We start from the raw sequence: 21,422 nt of genomic DNA on the forward strand, positions 1-21,422 counted from the left end.
GGGGATATTGTGCACTACTTCGATAGGTTGTTCATTGCCTTCAAACCGTGCATTGATGAGTTCTTGGCAGGGTGTAGACCATATTTGGGAGTTGATGCAACTTTTCTAACTGGAAAATACACAGGACAATTGGCTGCTGCAATTGGTGTGGATGGACATAGTTGGATGTTTCCCGTAGCATTTGGCATTTTCGAGAAGGAAAATACAGAAAATTGGGTGTGGTTCATGCAACAACTGAAATTGGCCATTGGAGATCCACCGGGGCTTGCCATCCATACCGATGCATGTAAGGGGTTGGAGAATGCTATTTCTAAAGTGTACCTGAATTGTGAACATAGAGAATGCATGATGCATCTAATGCTTAACTTCAAGAAAAAGTTCAAAGGTGACATACTAGATAATATGTGGCCTGCATCATGGACATATGAAGTAGAGAAGCATGCGGCTCTAATGGCAGAAATAGAAGCAAAAAGCCCTGAAGCAATAGCCTATTTAAGAAAGGAACATAATCGTGTGTGGATGCGAAGCATATTTTCAGCGACGACAAAAGTTGAGTATGTAAGCAACAATTTGGCAGAGGTGTTCAATAATTGGGTTAGAGAGTACAAGATGATAGCACTTGTTGAGTTTCTGGACAAGCTTAGGGATATGATAATGCAAATGAGAGCGAAAAGGAGATTAGTAGGTGAAGGGCTGCAAGGTTGCATACTACCTAGTGTGATAAAGGAGTTGAATCAAAAAAGCAAGGGGTTGCATTATTTGGAAGCAAGAGCATCACCCACTTTAGCCGAGATATCGGGAAATGGATGGAGGCACACCGTTGACTTGGAGAAAAAGGAGTGCTCTTGTAGGAGATGGCAGATTTGTGGTAAGCCATGCACACATGCTCTCCGATTCATATTCTCCAAAAAAAGCAAAGTTGGAGGCATATGTTGACGATAGCTTCTCGGTTGCAAGATTCAAGGCAGCATACGAGGGAATTCTCATGCCAATTAGAGGAAGGTCTCAATGGCCTAAGGTAAATCCCGGGTTTGATATGATCCCTCCCAAACTCACAAGGAGTGCTGGGCGCCCAAGAACCAGGAGGATAAAGAATTACAGTGAGGGTGGAACTGGCAGGAAACATAAATGTAAAAGATGTGGACAATTAGGCCATCTTAAAAAGACATGCAAAGAGCCGGAGATTGATAGTGATGCTGATCGAGATGCAACTCCTCCTCCACGGTAATTATGTTATGGATCTCATTTTATTTCATTTGTTTCCATACCCCTTGCATACTAATTATGTGTGTTGCCTTGTAGTAAAAAACCAAAGGCTGAAGCAAGCATGGCAGCCACTTCTCCGAGAACACCAACTAAGCAATGTACTCATCATGTTACTCCTACTACAAGTCCAATGACAAGAAGCATGGCTGCAGCTATTGCGCATGCTTCTACACCTCCCAGTGCATCTACAAGGAGCAAATCTGTTGCGGCTAGTCCTCTTCAACGAATTTAGTGCATTTGGGTGTGAGAACCATGATATTTTGCTATGTATATGAAGTGTTGCGGTCTGAACTACTTTGGTGCTCTTTTGGTGATCTAAAACCACTATGTATTGCTGTTGAATATCTATCTAATATTGTCTATATATTTCTGTTCAAAGGTTGCTGAAATATACTGTCAAAATGCTACTGAAATATAGTAAAAATGCTGTTGAACTGCTGCTCATTGGTTGCTTAATAGGCTGTGCTGGAATGTTCTCAAATGGTGTTGAAATGCTCAAACAGTGCTGAATAGAATGTACTGACGTGTGAAAAGGTAAGGGTATCTGTGTCTTTATTTGAGAAAGTTAGTCTCAGTTAGTCACTAGTGGTAGCTTGGCATTGAAAAGTTGAAAAGAGTGGTATTTTGGCACTTTGGTTTTGAAGTGTGGTATTTTGGCACTTCCGGTTTTCATGTGTGGTATTTTGGCTATTCTCTCAATAAAGTGCCAACTTTTTCTCAAAAAAAAGAAGCTAAACGGACACTTGGATACTCAGTTGGGCTGAAAGGAAGCAGCGTATTAATGGACTTTGAGCCTGCGTACACTCTATGCAACTACACAACTCTTATGGACTTTGGGCCCTGCGTACACTCTCTATACACGCAAGACACGAGGCCTTTCAAGTTAGGGATCCAGAAGCTCTCTCACTCCAGCAGAAACAACAATGGCCAGTGAACTGCTGGCGGCGCCGCCGCCGAAATCTTCGTCGGATCTGTCCACGACCACCACTGCCACTACCACCAGTACCGCCGCCAACGGCACCACCACCACCACAACCATCACTACCGTCTCCGCCAACGGCACCACCACCACCACAACCACCACTACCGTCTCCACCACCACCACAACCACCTGCAACGCCATCACCGCCCCCGCCACCTCCACCGCCATCACCGCCCCCGCCACCTCCACTGCTACCACCATATCCTCCCTCAGTGGCGACGACCTTCGCCAGATCTTCCTCCGCCTGCCGGACCTACCGGCCCTCGGCCGCGCCGCGCTCACCTGCCGCTCATGGCTCGGCGCCGTCCGCTCATCCCCTGCCTTCCGCCGCTTGTTCCGTTCTCTCCACCCGGCGCCCCTCATCGGCCTCTTCATCGAATTGAACGGGTCCACCAGCCCCTTCTTCGCCCCCCTGCGCCTCCCCGATTACGATGTTGCCGCCGCCCTTCGCCGCGGCGACTTCTTCCTCACTTCCCTCCCACACTCGTTCTCGGGTTGGAGTGTCGCCGACTGCCGCGACGGTTACATCCTCCTATGGAACAGGATGGATAACAATCATCTATCCCTCGCTACCCTGAACCCCATGACCTGGGCCGTGGACATCCTCCCGTCGCCCCGCGGTATCGCAGCTGAGAGCCGCCGCAATTTCAGTGTAGCTGGTTTCCACCTGCAGTCCTCCGATGAGAACCCCTGCTTCTTTCGGGTAATCTGCGTCTGCAACGATCAGCGGAGGGTTCGTGCCGTCATCTTCTCGTCGGAGACGTGGGATTGGGTCATCCATCCCTGGGTGGATATCGGTGGAAACAATAGCCTGAAGTTCAAGGTTGGTTCACTGGTGGATGGTTCCATTTACTGGCCTTGCCACGGCGAAAGACGTATGATTAGGATCAACATCGACACCATGGATATCACCTCCGTAGATCTACCTGGGCAAGTGGAGGTGGATGGGTACATTTTCCAGGCTGGGAACACTAAGGATGGTGAGCTTTGCATTGTCTATGAATCTGTTTTTTTCCTCCATGTTTGGATCCGTAGTATGGATAGTGATGGAACTGAGATATGGGCGCCACAGAACATACGCAATTTGAGCGCAGAAATCGATCGGACAACTCACGGGATCACTCAGGACTTGCATGGCTTTATCAAAATTATGCAAGTTAGGTCTGGATACGTGCACTTTTCGATGACGGGCATGACCCCCGCTGGCACACAACACTGCTGGTTCTTCTCACTTTCTTTGGAGACCTTGAAGCTTGACTTACTGCTTGAGGGAAAATATGATGGCTATGCCTATCCGTATGTAATGGCCTGGCCTCCTTCTTTGGTTGCTGATGATGGGAGCATTGGGCATGATGCTGAAGGTTCTCACTGAATCCGCTCTGCAGCTGCATGTCATTTGCATAAGAGGAGATGAATGGAAAATTGTCGGTATGACTTAACCATGATCGAGTACTTTGTTGATGCAAAAGAATATCTGGCTGGCATTGAAAACTGGAAGATCATTCCTTGCATCTTATGTACTGATTATTCCCATGTAAACTGTGTGTTGCTTTGAAACTGTTGGTACAACGCTGGAGCTAATGAATTTTATGGGAGAATGGATTTCAACTCCTGTGTACTTTCTGTCAAATGCTGGTATGTTGCATTAGATGTTAGGCCCCTATTCACCAATTTGTGCCTACTGCTTGTGTTTGTGTCTGTCATATATTGAGAAACTAACCAGTACTGCTAGTTCTGGAAAAGTGATCATGATAAATTTTGAACATAGTGAACTTTATAACATGCATTTATGATTCTAACCTGAATACCCTTATACATATTACCTTCTGACAAGCAAGAACTTTGAATTGTCCCTGTCGGTAGCAATTTTTTTTTCTCCATTTTACTGCATGATCTCTTCATTTTTGAGGACACATTTTTGAGAAAGTTTCTGCTGCGCAAGCTCTTAACTTTTTAGGATCCTTTTTTTCAAGTTTTTTTTTGTTGCATGTCAGCATGTGCAACTATAGTAATATAAAATGACTTTTAAGTGCTTAACTATTTTTTTACATGTTTCCCACCTAACTTTTATAATGGCTAGTGATGACTTGGTATAGTTGTATTTCAGTTCACAATGTTAATTAGGCAGTCGGTACCTTGGTTGACTAGACATGAAAGAGTTTTGCAAGTACTTAGAGCCAGCTCATGCTCTTGCAGTCTTGCACCTCATATGCGAAGCGCTGCGAATTTGCAATTTCACACCTGCCAGCTCCCCTAGAATTAAGGCATCTCCAGCGGCGTGACGTCGACCGTTTGCCTCCGCCGGACCGAAAAATGCGTCTGGCACCACCTCTATCGGGGCAACGCATAGTGATCGGGCCGTCCGCGACGACGCAAACTTGGCCCAAATATGCGCTAGGTTTGCGTCTCTGCGGACGCAGCAGTCGTCCGTCCGGTCCTCGCACGGGCCCGCCTGGCAGGGGCACAACTGCTTCGTCTTCCGCGGCATTACTTACGGACGACGCGCTGCAGCCTTTCCACGGCTGCGTTAATGGCGAGCCTCGGCTTCCGCGAGCGTGCGCAGCTAGGCGGCGTTGCAGTGGCAGGACATTGAAGGCGAGATGGCGTCCGACGGTCCGAGCCTCTTAAAGGGACGCTGTCGGCGTCTATTTCCCCGACCACACCATTGCTACAGCCCACACTATCCACCCGACCGACGCCATGGGAAAGAAATGTTGGCCGTTCCGCATGACCAAGAACAACCACGAGGCTAGTGGCTCGCGGTCCGGCAAGAAGGCACGGGTCGGCCGGTACGTTCACGCGGCAGCTGTCAGAGGAAAACCGGCATGTACCATGGCCGGACGCGAGACCAAGAACGACCACGAGGACGCGAACGAGGACGTGGTCATGGCAGACTACGACCATGACGGGCAGGCCGGCGTGGGATCCGGAGACCCAGCCGACGGACATTACCGAAGAGGAGGCCATTGCCATGGCACTGGCCAACATCGAGCAGGACGAGATCAACGAGCTCGCTTTGTGGGATGGGCTCGCAATCCAGCTCTGCGAGTCCACGCTCACGCAGGGGAGGCCGGCGACTCCTCCGGCCACGCCGACGCGTTCCAACGACCGCGCTCCGGCGGCTGCTCCGGCCTGGGATCCCTGACCACAGCCTACTGCGCATGCGACGGTACCTCCACCGCTGGCGTACGATCTTCCATGGCCGACGCCGGAGTTCATTGACCTCGTCAGCGACGACGAGCAGTAGGCTGCATCTACTTTTATCACGCCTTTATGGCCTTTGTATGTTTTTTATTAATGTAAATTATGACTTCATGAATGGAAAAAAAATACGTCGTGCTGTTGGAGCCACTCCCGACGCAAACGGATAAGCGGCGCGTCCGTTTGAGCGTTCGAAATGCGTCGCGTCACTGGAGATTGCCCTAACCCCTTTCTGCTGTTTCCATGATTTGGACATTCTTTGACCAACTGTGTCGTTCCATTTAACTGGTGAAGCTCACAAGTGCAGTAGATCGTACTATAGGCCGTGGGAGGGGAACATCCCGGACGTCATCGCAACGTCAATCCGTGAGTCTGGGGCTCCCGTGGTGGACCACACGGGTGACTGTGCTGGCTCTAGCGATGCCGTGAAGGACGAGCCTGTCGACCAGGCCCGGCCCGTGCAGGAAGAACGAGCGCGCCGACGCCAACTACCGCGGCGACTCTGGGAGTTACCGCGCACGGCTCTTGGCTAATGGGCTCGGCCCATATTCAGAACTGTTGTTTCTTCTCTTTCCTTTACTGCTCCTTCTGCTTGCATGGATTTCACGTGAGCGACACTATAACTCACAAAGGTGCAACACTACAGTAATTTTTCTCAGGTTTCTTTCAAATGGTAAACTTACCTTGAGTTGTTAACTGTGATTTTTTTCCAAATGACACAAACATTTATACGTTAAAAAAAACCTGGGAACATTATTTTAATCCTTTTTAACCATGGTGAACATATTTTAGAACCACTTTTTTCCGATCAAGTGAACATTTTTTCCAAACTTGGTGAATTCTTTTTTGAATTTTTGATCTTACTTTTCTTAACCCCGTGAATATTATTTTGAAACCAATTTTTTTTAAATTTGTCATCATACTTCTTCCCACACCATGAACATTTTTTTAACCCACGAATATATTTTTTGCACATGCGAACATTTTTCGAACTGCAAATATTTTTAAAATTCGTGAACATACTTTGTTATTTGAACGATTTCCTAGTATCAACATTTACGTTACTTGAACATTTTTTCAATATGAACATTTATGTTATTTGAACAATTTTTTAATATGAACTTTTATGGTAGTTGAACGATTTTTAATTTGAACAATTTTTCAAATTAAATTATTTATTTAAGCACATAAAATTCAAAGAAAAACGTAAAACATTTTTTTGTCATGGGAATTTTTACGTGAACATATATTTTTATCCATGGGTATTTTCCAGTACGTGAACATATATTGGCTGGAATAACTCGTATTGGTTTTGCTCCAATATTCAAATTTTGAAATGTTCAAATTGTAAAATTGTTCAAACATGAAAATTATTCAGATTTGAAAAAAACCCGGAAAAAGAAATTAAAAAATGTTCACATGTGAAAAGTTTTAAATTTAAAAATTAATCAAATCTGAAAATTGTTCGAATTTGGAATTTGTTTAGATTTGATTTTTTTCAGATTTTCAAATTGCTCTTTTTATAAGAAAGAAAGCAAATAAAAAATCAAACGAACAAACTGAAAATATAAAACCAGAGAAGAATCACGAAAAGCTGAAGAAAAACCAGAGAGAAAATGAAGAACCTAACCGTACCCGGGAACACAGCGCTCGACTTGACCCAGACACGTGAAAAACCAGAAAACAAAGCATTGTTGCTGATAATGGGCCGGCCCGGAATAGGAACGTCCCTGTGCGGCGAGCCAGATATAGACCGCAATAGGCGGAGAATAGGGTTTGCCACTTTGACCTCCCGCGGGGACTGAAGGACGAGCCTGCCGACCAGGCCCGGCCCGTGCCGACTACCGCTACTTCGACCTCCCGCGGGCACCGCTTGATTTTATTTTCAGTTTACATGCTCAATACATTGTAAGATATAACAAATTTACATGAAATTTAAGTTTTCGTTCAAATTTAAATTTTTTCATAATTTTTTTGGGGAATGCTGCTGGGAACGGACATCCCACCAAACATGTCCCTTAAATGACTGATGCAACGCTTTTTCAAGACGTCGTTTGGGTACATGGTGTCAGGGGATGGCCCATGGTAGGTCAAAACTATGGCAAATATGCTATTAAAAAGTATTTGTATACCGGATTAAAGATTAATCCGGATGCTCAAAGTTGAGTAAGAATTGTGCTAAGTTGGTACAAACCGGTATACTAGAAGGGGTATGTCGGAGTACGGTAAACGAAGGAGTTTGAGATACAAAGGCAAAGATACCGGAGCTCTAAGGTAAAGATACCGGAGAACCGGCATAGGCTCGACTGTAGCATGTCGGCATTCCAGTCAAAGATTCCATCAAGGACCAAAGGACATGATGAGCAAAGCACTTCAGCTTTAATCGAAGCCCTGACGCCAAAGGAGTTGCTGACGTTAAAGAAGCCGGAGGAGGTCGTCAGCCCCTAAATAAAGGCAGAACCGGCGTCACTGGGGGCCAAAGAAGCTTTATAAAGTAGCTTAGGTCATCAAAGATGCCATTAGGATTTCTTCCGTGTAAGCCACCTCTCCCCTATATAAGGAGAGGAGGGGCACCTCTGCGCGGGACAGACGGAGATTAGACGATCAGCACTAGGATAGAGGTTCTCACCTTGTAGTCTGTACATCTTCAACCTCTGGCCGTAGGCCAAGTTCATCAATACAATCTTGAGTTCAATCTCACTCTCTCTCTTAACCTTCCCCTCACCCGGATCCTCAAGCGTACATCCGGCCCCAACTTAAGCCTACCCATGGCATCTGTTGTTACACCACGACGACAGTTGGCGCCCACCATGGGGCCAGCAGCTACGCTTGTTGGAGTTCATATCCGGGCGGGTCTTCTCACCGTCGCCGGCGAGCGCGTGGTGTCCGGCCTCGTCCAGCGCCTCGGCTCACTGGATTTCGTCAACGACAACGTCGGCTGCTTCGCCAACGGCGGCCGCTTCCCCAAGAACGGCCGCATCATCGAGTTCGGCCAGCACCGCGTCTACCTCGGCACCGTGCCGGAGCCCTGGTACCCATCGCTGGTGCTGGTGGCGCCAGATCCTCCAAGATCTGCAGCTGCTCGCGGGACGCGCGTCGACCGCGCCGCTGGAAGCGTCGAGGTCATGATGGCCGGCGCAGCTGATGCGGGCCAAGGAGACGCAGAAGAGGGCGCTGTGCAAACCAAGTCCGGCCGCACGGCAAAGCCTCCCACCGAGCGTGACGAGTTCACCGCCGGCACCTCCAATGTGCCACCGGCGGCAACACCGCTCCAAGCTGCCATGAGCATGCTGGCAACGCCCATCGCGCACAACGCCGATGTCGCGGCTGCACGAGATGAGCTAGAAGCGCAGCGGCAAGCGCTGCTCACCGGTGGAGCAGATGTCCTTCGAGCCCAGCACGAGCTCAACCTAACCCTCCGTGAGTATAACGCAGCGCATGGCTTTGCTTCAGTTAGCGCGAACCCCACTAGAGCAGCAGGAAATCGGCTTATAGGTCGTAACTTAGATCAGGATCTGCGCCGGGAAGTTCTTTCCGGTAAGTCTGTGTCGGCATCTTTGGGACCGGTAGAGAAACCAAAGTATAGCAGTCCGGATAAAACTTTGAAAGCTGCTAGGGCTACAGTAGAGGCATGTGATTCACTATCAGGTGATGCTCTGGCAAAACAACAAGCCCGAGTAAAAGAGTTACTTGCAGAGATTGAGGCACAAAATGCTGAGTTGGCCCGGAACACCAAAGCGGCCGTGGCTTCTCAAACAGTGAGTTCGGCAAAGAATGTCGGAAGCAAGTCCCATGGGCAGGCCTCGTCCCCCCATCCGGACAGAAGAAGAGAAAAAGATGCAAATGCACAAGAAATGACTGTGTACGATCCGGTTTTGGCCGGAAAACAAAAAGGCGGGCAGTATCATACCGGTAGAAAAATCCAAGGGACAGAACACGGTTTTGCTGGAAATGGCTATGCCGGAAACGCTTATGCCGGAAAAGGCAAAACCGGGCAAAATTATCGCGCGCCCAGAGCGGCGTATGCCGGTGACGAAATGCCGCCGCCAAGGTACCCAAGGGGGAATGCCGCAATACCCAACCGGTATGATGAAGCCGATTCTGGGTTGGAAAGAACCGGGTACAACCGGAATCCTTTAGGAGAACGTGTTGGAGAAAGATGTTTACCGAGCGAGATGCTCGGCACAAGCTGGACGAGTTTACCTGTCCGAGATGATTGAATCTGAGGGTCCACCAGGTCCAAAGTGTTTTGGTCCCCGGATCATGAGGGAAGAACCGCCGGTGCGTAACTTTCAGTTGCCCCGGGACACAAGAACATACGATGGCAGCACCAACCTGGAAGATTGGCTCGCGGATTACGTTACAGAAGTATATGTCGCTGGTGGTGGAGGAACCGCAGCTGGCGGAGGAAACCGGCGCTGGGCGGTGAGGTTCATACCGTCAGTCTTGGTTGGACCGGCACGCATTTGGCTAAACAATTTGCCAGCCGGAAGCATAAATGGGTGGTTTGATTTTGAAGAAGCATTCGTGAGCAACTTCAGCACTACATACCGGAGGCCAAACAGGCCGCAGCAGCTCGCCATGTGCCAGCAGCGCGAGAATGAAACAGATCGGGAATACTTGACCCGGTGGAGCTCAACAAGAAACTCCTGCGAGGGCGTGATAGAAGCACAGGCCATTGCTTGGTTTTGTAATGGGTGCCGGAGAGGCTCGCCGTTGTGGCAAAAGTTACAAAGAAACATGCCAACCACTTTGACCGAAATGATCTGGGTGGCAGATAGCTATGCGTTGGGAGACCCAATGCAACCGGCAATCACGAGTGATCCATCGCCAAGAAACCCACCGCGCCAAGATCAATACCGGAACAACCATCACAATAAAAGAAGGGAAGATTTTCCGGATAGAAGGTATAGAGTGCAGCATGTTGCCGCAGTGCAAGATAACTCAGGGGCCGGTAGCAGCCAGAGAGAGAAAACCGGAAACAAGCCGTGGGCTGATGATACGTCCCAAACGTATCTATAATTTCTTATGTTCCATGCTACTTTTATGATGATACTCACATGTTTTATACACATTATATGTCATTATTATGCATTTTCCGGCACTAACCTATTGACGAGATGCCGAAGAGCCGATTCTTTGTTTTCTGCTGTTTTTGGTTACAGAAATCCTAGTAAGGAAATATTCTCGGAATTGGACGAAATCAACGCCCAGGGGCCTATTTTCCACGAAGCTTCCAGAAGACCGGAGGACTTACAAAGTGGGGCCACGAGGCGATGCCACACTAGGGCGGCGCGGCCTGGCCCTTGGCCGCGCCGGCCTGTTGTGTGGGGCCCTCGTGTGACCCCCTGACCTGCCCTTCCGCCTACTTAAAGTCTTCGTCGCGAAACCCCCAGTACCGAGAGCCACGATACGGAAAACCTTCCAGAGACGCCGCCGCCGCCAATCCCATCTCGGGGGATTCAGGAGATCGCCTCCGGCACCCTACCGGAGTGGGGAATCATCTCCCGGAGGTCTCTTCATCGCCATGATCGCCTCCGGATCGATGTGTGAGTAGTTCACCCCTGGACTATGGGTCCATAGCAGTAGCTAGATGGTTGTCTTCTCCTCATTGTGCTATCATGTTAGATCTTGTGAGCTGCCTATCATGATCAAGATCATCTATTTGTAATCCGTCATGTTGTGTTTGTTGGGATCCGATGAATATTGAATACTATGTCAAGTTGATTATCAATCTATCATATATGTTATTTATGTTCTTGCATGCTCTCCGTTGCTAGTAGAGGCTCCGGCCAAGTTGATACTTGTGACTCCAAAAGGGGATATTTATGCTCGATAGTGGGTTCATGCCTCCATTAAATGCGGGACAAGTGACGGAAAGTTCTAAGGTTGGGGATGTGTTGTTGCCACTAGGGATAAAACATCGATGCTTTGTCTAAGGATATTTGTGTTGATTACATTACGCACCATACTTAATGCAATTGTCTCGTTGTTTACAACTTAATACCGGAGGGGTTCGGATGATAACTCTGAAAGTGGACTTTTTAGGCATAGATGCATGCTCGGATAGCGGTCTATGTACTTTGTCGTAATGCCCTGATTAAATCTCATAGTACTCATCATGATATATGTATGTGCATTGTTATGCCTTCTTTATTTGCCAATTGCCCAACTGTAATTTGTTCACCCAACATCTGCTATATTATGGGAGAGACACCACTAGTGAACTGTGGACCCCGGTCCTATTCTTTACATCTGAAATACAATCTGCTGCAATTGTTCTTTACTTGTTCTTCGCAAACAACCATCATCATCCACACTATACATCTAATCCTTTGTTTACAGCAAGCCGGTGAGATTGACAACCTCGCTGTTACGTTGGGGCAAAGTTCTGTGATTGTGTTGTGCAGGTTCCACGTTGGCGCCGGAATCCCTGGTGTTGCACCGCACTACACTCCTCCACCAACAACCTTCAACGTGCTTCTTGGCTCCTACTGGTTCGATAAACCTTGGTTTCTTTTTGAGGGAAAACTTGCTGCTGTACGCATCACACCTTCCTCTTGGGGTTCCCAACGGACGTGTGTCTTACACGCCATCAAGCATTTTTCTGGCGCCGTTGCCGGGGAGATCAAGACACGCTGCAAGGGGAGTCTCCACTTCCAATCTCTTTACTTTGTTTTTGTCTTGCTTTATTTTATTTACTGCTTTGTTTGCTTCTTATATCAAAAACACACAAAAATTAGTTGCTAGTTTTACTTTATTTACTGTCTTGTTCTTTATATCAAAAACACAAAAAAATACTTGCATTTACTTTATTTACCTTTAGTTTATTTCATCATGTTTCCTCCTAAGTTCACTCTAAAAGACATACCGGTAGGACGAGGGTCTATAATTGGGAGAGATAATATAGAAGATTTTTTCACTCATGTTAGTACCGTTGAAGATTTTGAAGATAGACACTTGGTAGAACTTGCTCCTACTTATGAAATTGATGTTGCTTCTTTAGTACACATGTTGGAAACTAAATTTGTTAATCTCAATCCTATAATCCAACACATGTTTCTCACACTCGGTGATATGGAAGAAGGGGAAAAGAAAGATTTTGTTTTAGAAACCCTTCTTAAAGAATTTTGCGGTGTAGCAAGAGAGGCTAGAAAGGTCTTTATTAAATATAAGATGCTTGACTCTTATACCAATTTTGTTAGTATCCTTGAAAATATGGACATGGAGAGAGTAAGGTACACTAATAATATTAATGATGGTGGGGAGATTAAGACAACAATACCTTGTAAGCTCCTAGGAATGAATGACGCTCTAGAAAATAACTATGGTTGGCTTGTACCTGAAAATTTGTTTGACGAGGATAGCAAACCTAAGAATAATGAAAAGGGAGCCTCTGAAACTCACATAGATAAGATAAAATGCATAGTTGAGAAAACTTCCAACACCTATGTTGATGCTTCATCTCTTGACAATACTTGATTCACACTTTCTGCGCCTAGCTGAAAGGCGTTAAAGAAAAGCGCTTATGGGAGACAACCCATTATTTTACTTATGCACTTTGTTTTATATTTGAGTCTTGGAAGTTGTTTACTACTGTAGAAACCTCTCCTTATCTTTATTTTAGTGCATTGTTGTGCCAAGTAAAGTCTTTGATGGTAAAGCCAATACTAGATTTGGATTACTGCGCAGGAACAGATTTCTTGCTGTCACGAATTTGAGCAGTAGTCCCTGTAGAAAAATCAAAAAAATCTGCCAATTTACGTGCGTGATCCTCAGATATGTACGCAACTTTCATTCAATTTGGGCATTTTCATCTGAGCAAGTCTGGTGCCACTTTAAAATTCGTCTTTACGAACTATTCTGTTTTGACAGATTCTGCCTTTTATTTCGCATTGCCTCGTTTTGCTATGTTTGATGGATTTCTTTGTTCCATTAACTTTCAGTAGCTTTGTGCAATGTCCAGAAGTGTTAAGAATGATTATGTCACCTCTGAATATATGAATTATGCACCGACCCTCTAATGAGTTTGTTTCGAGTTTGGTGTGGAGGAAGTTTTCAAGGGTCAAGAGAGGAGGATGATACAATATGATCAAGAAGAGTGAAAAGTCAAAGCTTGGGGATGCCCCCGTGGTTCATCCCTGCATATTTTAAGAAGACTCAAGCGTCTAAGCTTGGGGATGCCCAAGGCATCCCTTCTTCATCGACAACTTATCAGGTTCCTCTAGTGAAACTATATTTTTATTCCATCACATCTTATGTGCTTTACTTGGAGCGTCTGTTTGTTTTTGTTTTTGTTTGAATAAATCGGATCCTAGCATTATTTGTTTGAGAGAGAGACACGCTCCGCTATTTCGTATGAACAAATATGTTCTTAGCTTCATCTTTAATGTTCATTGCGAAAGTTGGACTATTTCATTCATTGTTATATGGTTGGAAACGGAAAATGCCGCATGTGGTAAATGGTTTAATGTCTTGAATAATTTGATACTTGGCAATTGTTGTGCTCATATAGATCTTGTTTAAGCTCTTGCATCATGTACCTTATACCCATTAATAAATAACTACATAGAGCTTGTTAAAATTTGGTTTGCATGATTGATCTCTAGAGTCTAGATATTTTCTGGTTGAGGTGTTTGAACAACAAGGAGACAATGTAAAGTCTTATAATAGTTACAATATGTTCATATGTGAGCTTTGCTGCACCTTTTATACTTGAGTTTGCTTCAAACAACCTTGCTAGCCTAGCCTTGTATTGAGAGTAATTCTTCTCGTGCATCCAAATCCTTGAGCCAATAACCATGCCATTTGTGTCCACCATACCTACCTACCACATGGTATTTCTCCGCCATTCCAAAGTACATTACTTGAGTGCTACCTTTAAAATTTCTATTCTTGACCTTTGCAATATATAGCTCATGGGACAAATAGCTTAAAAACTATTGTGGTGAAGAATATGTACTTATGTGTTTTATTTCTTAATAAGTTGCTTGTTGAGCGGTAATCATGTTTCTGGGGATGCCATCAACTTTTACCTTTGTTGAATATCATGTGAGTTGCTATGCATGTTCGTCTTGTATGAAGTAAGGGCGGTTTTCACAATCAAATGGTTTGAGTATGCATACTGTTAGAGAAGAACATTGGGCCGCTAACTAAAGCCATGATTCATGGCGGAAGTTTCAGTGTGGACAATTAATCCTCAATCTCTTATGAGAATATTAACTGTTGTTGAATGCTTATGCATTAAAGAGGAGTCCATTATCTGTTGTCTATGTTGTCCCGGTATGGATGTCTAAGTTGAGAATAATCAAAAGCGAGAAATCCAATGCGAGCTTTCTCCTTAGACCTTTGTACGAGCGGCATAGAGGTACCCCTTTGTGACACTTGGTTGAAACATATGCTATGCAATGATAATCAGTGTTAATCCAAGCTAATTAGGACAAGGTGCGAGCACTATTAGTATACTATGCATGAGGCTTGCAACTTATAAGATGTCTTATACATAACACATATGCTTTATTACTACCGTTGACAAAATTGTTTCTTGTTTTCAAAAATGAAAAGCTCTAGCACAAATAGAGTAATCAATGCTTCCCTCTGCGAAGGGCCTATCTTCTACTTTATTGTTGAGTCAGTTTGCCTATTCCTTCTATCCTAGAAGCAAACACTTGTATCAACTGTGTGCATTGATTCTTACATGTTTACTTATTGCACTTGTTATATTGCTTTGTGTTGACAATTATCCATGAGATATACATGTTGAAGTTGAAAGCAACTGCTGAAACTTATATCTCCTTTGTGTTGCTTCAATGCTTTTACTTTGAACTTATTGCTTTATGAGTAACTCTTATGCAAGTCTTATTGATGCTTGTCTTGAAAGTATTATTCATGAAACGTCTTTGCTATATGATTCATTAGTTTACTCATTATCTTCATCATTGCTTCGAATCGCTGCATTCATCTCATATGCTTTACAATAGTATGATCAAGATTATGATAGCATGTCACTTCAGAAATTATCTTTGTTATCGTTTACCTACTCGAGGGCGAGTAGGAACTAAGCTTGGGGATGCTTGATACGTCCCAAACGTATCTATAATTTCTTATGTTCCATGCTACTTTTATGATGATACTCACATGTTTTATACACATTATATGTCATTATTATGCATTTTCCGGCACTAACCTGTTGACGAGATGCCGAAGAGCCAGTTCTTGTTTTCTGCTGTTTTTGGTTTCAGAAATCCTAGTAAGGAAATATTCTCGGAATTGGACGAAATCAACGCCCAGGGGCCTATTTTTCCACGAAGCTTCCAGAAGACCGGAGGACTTACGAAGTGGGGCCACGAGGCGATGCCACACTAGGGCGGCACGGCCTGGCCCTTGGCCGCGCCGGGCTGTTGTGTGGGGCCCTCGCGTGACCCCCTGACCTGCCCTTCCGCCTACTTAAAGTCTTCGTCGCGAAACCCCCAGTACCGAGAGCCACGATACGGAAAACCTTCCAGAGACGCCGCCGCCGCCAATCCCATCTCGGGGGATTCAGGAGATCGCCTCCGGCACCCTGCCGGAGTGGGGAATCATCTCCCGGAGGTCTCTTCATCGCCATGATCGCCTCCGGATCGATGTGTGAGTAGTTCACCCCTGGACTATGGGTCCATAGCAGTAGCTAGATGGTTGTCTTCTCCTCATTGTGCTATCATGTTAGATCTTGTGAGCTGCCTATCATGATCAAGATCATCTATTTGTAATCCTTCATGTTGTGTTTGTTGGGATCCGGTGAATATTGAATACTATGTCAAGTTGATTATCAATCTATCATATATGTTATTTATGTTCTTGCATGCTCTCCGTTGCTAGTAGAGGCTCGGCCAAGTTGATACTTGTGACTCCAAGAGGGGGTATTTATGCTCGATAGTGGGTTCATGCCTCCATTAAATGCGGGACGAGTGACAGAAAGTTCTAAGGTTGTGGATGTGCTGTTGCCACTAGGGATAAAACATCGATGCTTTGTCTAAGGATATTTGTGTTGATTACATTACGCACCATACTTAATGCAATTGTCTCGTTGTTTACAACTTAATACTCGGAGGGGTTCGGATGATAACCTCGAAAGTGGACTTTTTAGGCATAGATGCATGTCTGGATAGCGGTCTATGTACTTTGTCGTAATGCCCCGATTAAATCTCATAGTACTCATCATGATATATGTATGTGCATTGTTATGCCTTATTTATTTGTCAATTGCCCAACTGTAATTTGTTCACCCAACATCTTCTATCTTATGGGAGAGACACCACTAGTGAACTGTGGACCCCGGTCCTATTCTTTACATCTGAAATACAATCTGCTGCAATTGTTCTTTACTGTTCTTCGCAAACAACCATCATCATCCACACTATACATCTAATCCTTTGTTTATAGCAAGCCGGTGAGATTGACAACCTCGCTGTTAGGTTGGGGCAAAGTTCTGTGATTGTGTTGTGCAGGTTCCACGTTGGCACCGGAATCCCTGGTGTTGCGCCGCACTACACTCCTCCACCAACAACCTTCAACGTGCTTCTTGGCTCCTACTGGTTCGATAAACCTTGGTTTCTTTCTGAGGGAAAACTTGCTGTTGTACGCATCACACCTTCCTCTTGGGGTTCCCAACGGACGTGTGTCTTACACGCCATCAGCTGACCAAAAGAAGTAGTGGGTGGAGAAAAACCTTGGCATGATCAACCAAAGTATACCGTGGAATCCGCAATGGAGCAGCCGTGCCAGTGGCACACTCCTAACCCCACGAAGCCGGAAAATCACTTGACAAAAGATTGCTCTTGGACCAAACACATGATGGCAAGGGCTGCGACGAAAGATGTCATAGACCAAGGATTTGATGCATTGCCACCACCGCCACCGTTAACCGGGGCAAATGTGCAGCCAATTTTCGTGCAGCAAAACAAGCCGCAGCAGAAAGAAGGGGTTCATCAAGTGGTGCAAGGCAATAACAATCATGCCCCACACCCCACGCCGCAAGGCCGGAATGTTTATCATGATCCGGATGTGTGTTGTATGGTCTTCGTGGCCAAATCAAGAGACTAGCAAAGTATGCATCACCGTTCCATGGAAGTGAATGTCGTCATACCGGCGGTACCGAAATACATGTTGTGGCTAGAACAAGAGATCACTTGGTCATTCAAGGATCATCCAAAGGTGATGCCTAATCCAGGCGGATATGCTCTGGTGGTGGATCCGATCATGCACAGAGCATCATCGCGAGTCCGGTTCAGCAAGGTGCTGGTGGACAATGGTAGCAGCATCAACATCATGTACCGGCACACCATGCACACGCTTGGCATAAGTGAAAGCATGCTGGAGCCAAGCCGCACGACGTTCCATGACATAGTTCGGGGATTGTCCTGCTCGCCCATGGGAAAAGTCTGGGTTGATGTGTTGTTTGGTGGCCGGGATAACTGCCGTGTCGAGAACATTCTGTTTGAGGTTGTCGATCTGGACAGCCCTTACCATGCACTTCTTGGGAGACGGTACTGGCTAAGTTTATGGCCTCAACTCATACGGCGTACCTCAAGATGAAGATGTCGGCACCTAACGTTCCCTTAACCGTGGTGGGAAACTATAAAGTCTCACAGGAAACCGCATCGGCCGGATCAAACTTGGCTGAATCGCTGGTCATAGCGGAGGAAAAAAGAAGGATGCAAACTGCTGTCGTGCTGGCTCAATCACCCCAACTGAACTTAGCGACAATGAGCAGCCCGTTGGGCGGAGTGGTTTTCAAACCGGCAAAAGAAACAAAAGACATCGTGTTGGATCCGGCTTACCCAGAGCGCACCGTTCGTATCGGTGCCGGCCCGAGTGAAGCATAGGAAAGTGCGCTCGTCAACTTCCTCCGTGAGAATCGGAACATCTTCGTCTGGTCTACTGATGACTTGGTGGGTGTGCCGAGGGAGTTGGCTAAGCACTCTCTGAACGTCCGGAAGGACGCAAAGCCGGTAAAGCAGCCTTTACGCCGGTTCGCTGAAGACAGGAGGAAGATTATCGAAGAGGAAGTAACCAAACTGCTGGTGTCCGGCTTCATCGTCGAAGTCCTGCATACTGAGTGGCCGGCAAACCCAGTGCTGGTCGAGAAGAAGAAGGAAGAAGACCCCAAGGCACCCAAGGTTTGGCGCATGTGCATTGACTACACGCACTTGAACAAGGCATGTCCCAAAGACCCGTTCCCGTTACCCCGGATTGATCAGGTGGTCGATTCCACTGCTGGATGTGAACTGCTGTCGTTTCTGGATGCTTATTCCGGTTTTCACCAGATTCTCCTGAAAAAGGAAGATCAAATAAAAACTGATTTCATTACCCCGCACGGGGCTTATTGCTATGTCACTATGCCCTTCGGTTTGAGAAATGCCGGCGCAACGTACCAGCGCTGTATGCAGAAATGCCTTCATGATCAAATCGGAAAAAACGTGCAGGTCTATGTCGACGATGTCGTGATAAAAACTAAAGTAAAAGATACCTTGATCAACGATCTGAGACAAACCTTTGTTAACCTAAGGAGGTTCCGAATGAAGCTTAACCCGGCAAAATGTACCTTCGGAGTGCCAGCCGGAAAACTTCTCGGTTTCTTGGTATCGAGCCGCAGCATAGAAGTTAATCCGGTTAAAATACGAGCCATCGAAAGGATGGAGCTACCACAATGTATTAAAAGACGTGAAAAAGTTCACCGGATGCTTGGGATCCTTAAGTCGGTTTGTAAGCCGGTTGGGAGAAAAAGCCTTACCCTTGTATGCGCTAATGAAGAAATCGGATACTTTCATCTGGACCCCACAGGCAGATGCAACATTCAAGGAGCTGAAAAAGATGTTGGCCGCCGCGCCCATTCTAGCATCTCCCCTGGAAAAAGAGCCCATGATGCTCTACATAGTGATACGTCTCAAACGTATCTATAATTTCTTATGTTCCATGCTACTTTTATGATGATACTCACATGTTTTATACACACTTCATGTCATTATTATGCATTTTCCGGCACTAACCTATTGACGAGATGCCGAAGAGCCAGTTGTTGTTTTCTGCTGTTTTTGGTTTCAGAAATCCTACAAAGGAAATATTCTCGGAATTGGACGAAATCAACGCCCAGGGTCTTATTTTTCCACGAAGCTTCCAGAAGACCGAAAGGGATACGAAGTGGGGCGACGAGGCGCCGACACCACAGGGCCGCGCGGCCTGGGTGGGGCCCACGCCGCCCTATGGTGTGGGCCCCTCGTGCCGCCTCCAACCCTGCCCTTCCGCCTACTTAAAGCCTTCGTCGCGAAAACCCCAGTACCGAGAGCCACGATACGGAAAACCTTCCAGAGACGCCGCCGCCGCCAATCCCATCTCGGGGGATTCAGGAGATCGCCTCCGGCACCCTGCCGGAGAGGGGAATCATCTCCCGGAGGACTCTTCATCACCATGATCGCCTCCGGATTGATGTGTGAGTAGTTCACCCCTGGACTATGGGTCCATAGCGGTTGCTAGATGGTTGTCTTCTCCTCATTGTGCTATCATGTTAGATCTTGTGAGCTGCCTATCATGATCAAGATCGTCTATTTGTAATGCTACATGTTGTGTTTGTTGGGATCCGATGAATATGGAATACTATGTCAAGTTGATTATAATCTATCATATATATGTTGTTTATGTTCTTGCATGCTCTCCGTTGCTAGTAGAGGCTCTGGCCAAGTTGATACTTGTAACTCCAAGAGGGAGTATTTATGCTCGATAGTGGGTTCATGCCTCCATTGAATCTGGGACAGATGACGGAAAGTTCTAAGGTTGTGGATGTCTCGTTGCCACTAGGGATAAAACATCAATGCTTTGTCTAAGGATATTTGTGTTGATTACATTACGCACCATACTTAATGCAATTGTCTGTTGTTTGCAACTTAATACTGGAAGGGGTTCGGATGATAACCTGAAGGTGGACTTTTTAGGCATAGATGCATCTGGATAGCGGTCTATGTACTTTGTCGTAATGCCCTGATTAAATCTCATAGTAGTCATCGTGATATGTATGTGCATTGTTATGCCTTCTCTATTTGTCAATTGCCCAACTGTAATTTGTTCACCCAACATGCTATTTATCTTATGGGAGAGACACCACTAGTGAACTGTGGACCCCGGTCCATTCTTTACATCTGAAATACAATCTACGCAAACTCTGTTCTTTACTTGTTCTTCGCAAACAAACATCATCTTCCACACTATACATTTAATCCTTTGTTTACAGCAAGCCGGTGAGATTGACAACCTCACTGTTATGTTGGGGCAAAGTACTTTGATTGTGTTGTGCATGTTCCACTTTGGCGCCGGAATCCCTGGTGTTGCGCCGCACTACATGAAGGAGATATGCCCTAGAGGCAATAATAAAGTGGTTATTATTTATATCTTTATGTTTATGATAAATGTTTATATATCATGCTATAATTGTATTAACCGAAACATTAGTACATGTGTGATATATAGACAACAAGAAGTCCCTAGTATGCCTCTTAAACTAGCTTGTTGATTAATGGATGATTAGTTTCATAATCATGAACATTGGATGTTATTAATAACAAGGTTATATCATTATATGAATGATGTAATGGACACACCCAATTAAGCGTAGCATAAGATCTCGTCATTAAGTTATTTGCTATTAGCTTTCGATACATAGTTACCTAGTCCTTATGACCATGAGATCATATAAATCACTTATACCGGAAAGGTACTTTGATTACATCAAACGCCACTGCGTAAATGGGTGGTTATAAAGGTGGGATTAAGTATCCGGAAAGTATGAGTTGAGGCATATGGATCAACGAGTGGGATTTGTCCATCCCGATGACGGATAGATATACTCCGGGCCCTCTCGGTGGAATGTCGTCTAATGTCTTGCAAGCATATGAATAAGTTCATAAGAGACCACATACCATGGTACGAGTAAAGAGTACTTGTC

At 45.8% G+C, this 21,422-nt stretch overlaps 1 protein-coding gene across 1 annotated transcript; it reads left to right on the forward strand.

The window, feature by feature from the left end:
• The first annotated feature begins 2,189 nt into the window (after positions 1–2,189).
• On the forward strand, positions 2,190–3,803 carry LOC124651317. Its single transcript, XM_047190415.1, has one exon. The coding sequence runs from the start codon at positions 2,190–2,192 to the stop codon at positions 3,618–3,620; it is 1,431 nt and encodes a 476-aa protein (XP_047046371.1). The 3' UTR covers positions 3,621–3,803.
• Positions 3,804–21,422: the final 17,619 nt, after the last annotated feature.

Source organism: Lolium rigidum, chromosome 5, assembly GCF_022539505.1.
Source record: "Lolium rigidum isolate FL_2022 chromosome 5, APGP_CSIRO_Lrig_0.1, whole genome shotgun sequence".
Taxonomy (NCBI): Eukaryota; Viridiplantae; Streptophyta; class Magnoliopsida; order Poales; family Poaceae; genus Lolium; species Lolium rigidum.

Bases quoted from the DNA above. Each gene is read 5' to 3' on its own strand.
- LOC124651317 (XM_047190415.1), top strand. From the start codon at position 2,190: ATGGCCAGTGAACTGCTGGCGGCGCCGCCGCCGAAATCTTCGTCGGAT.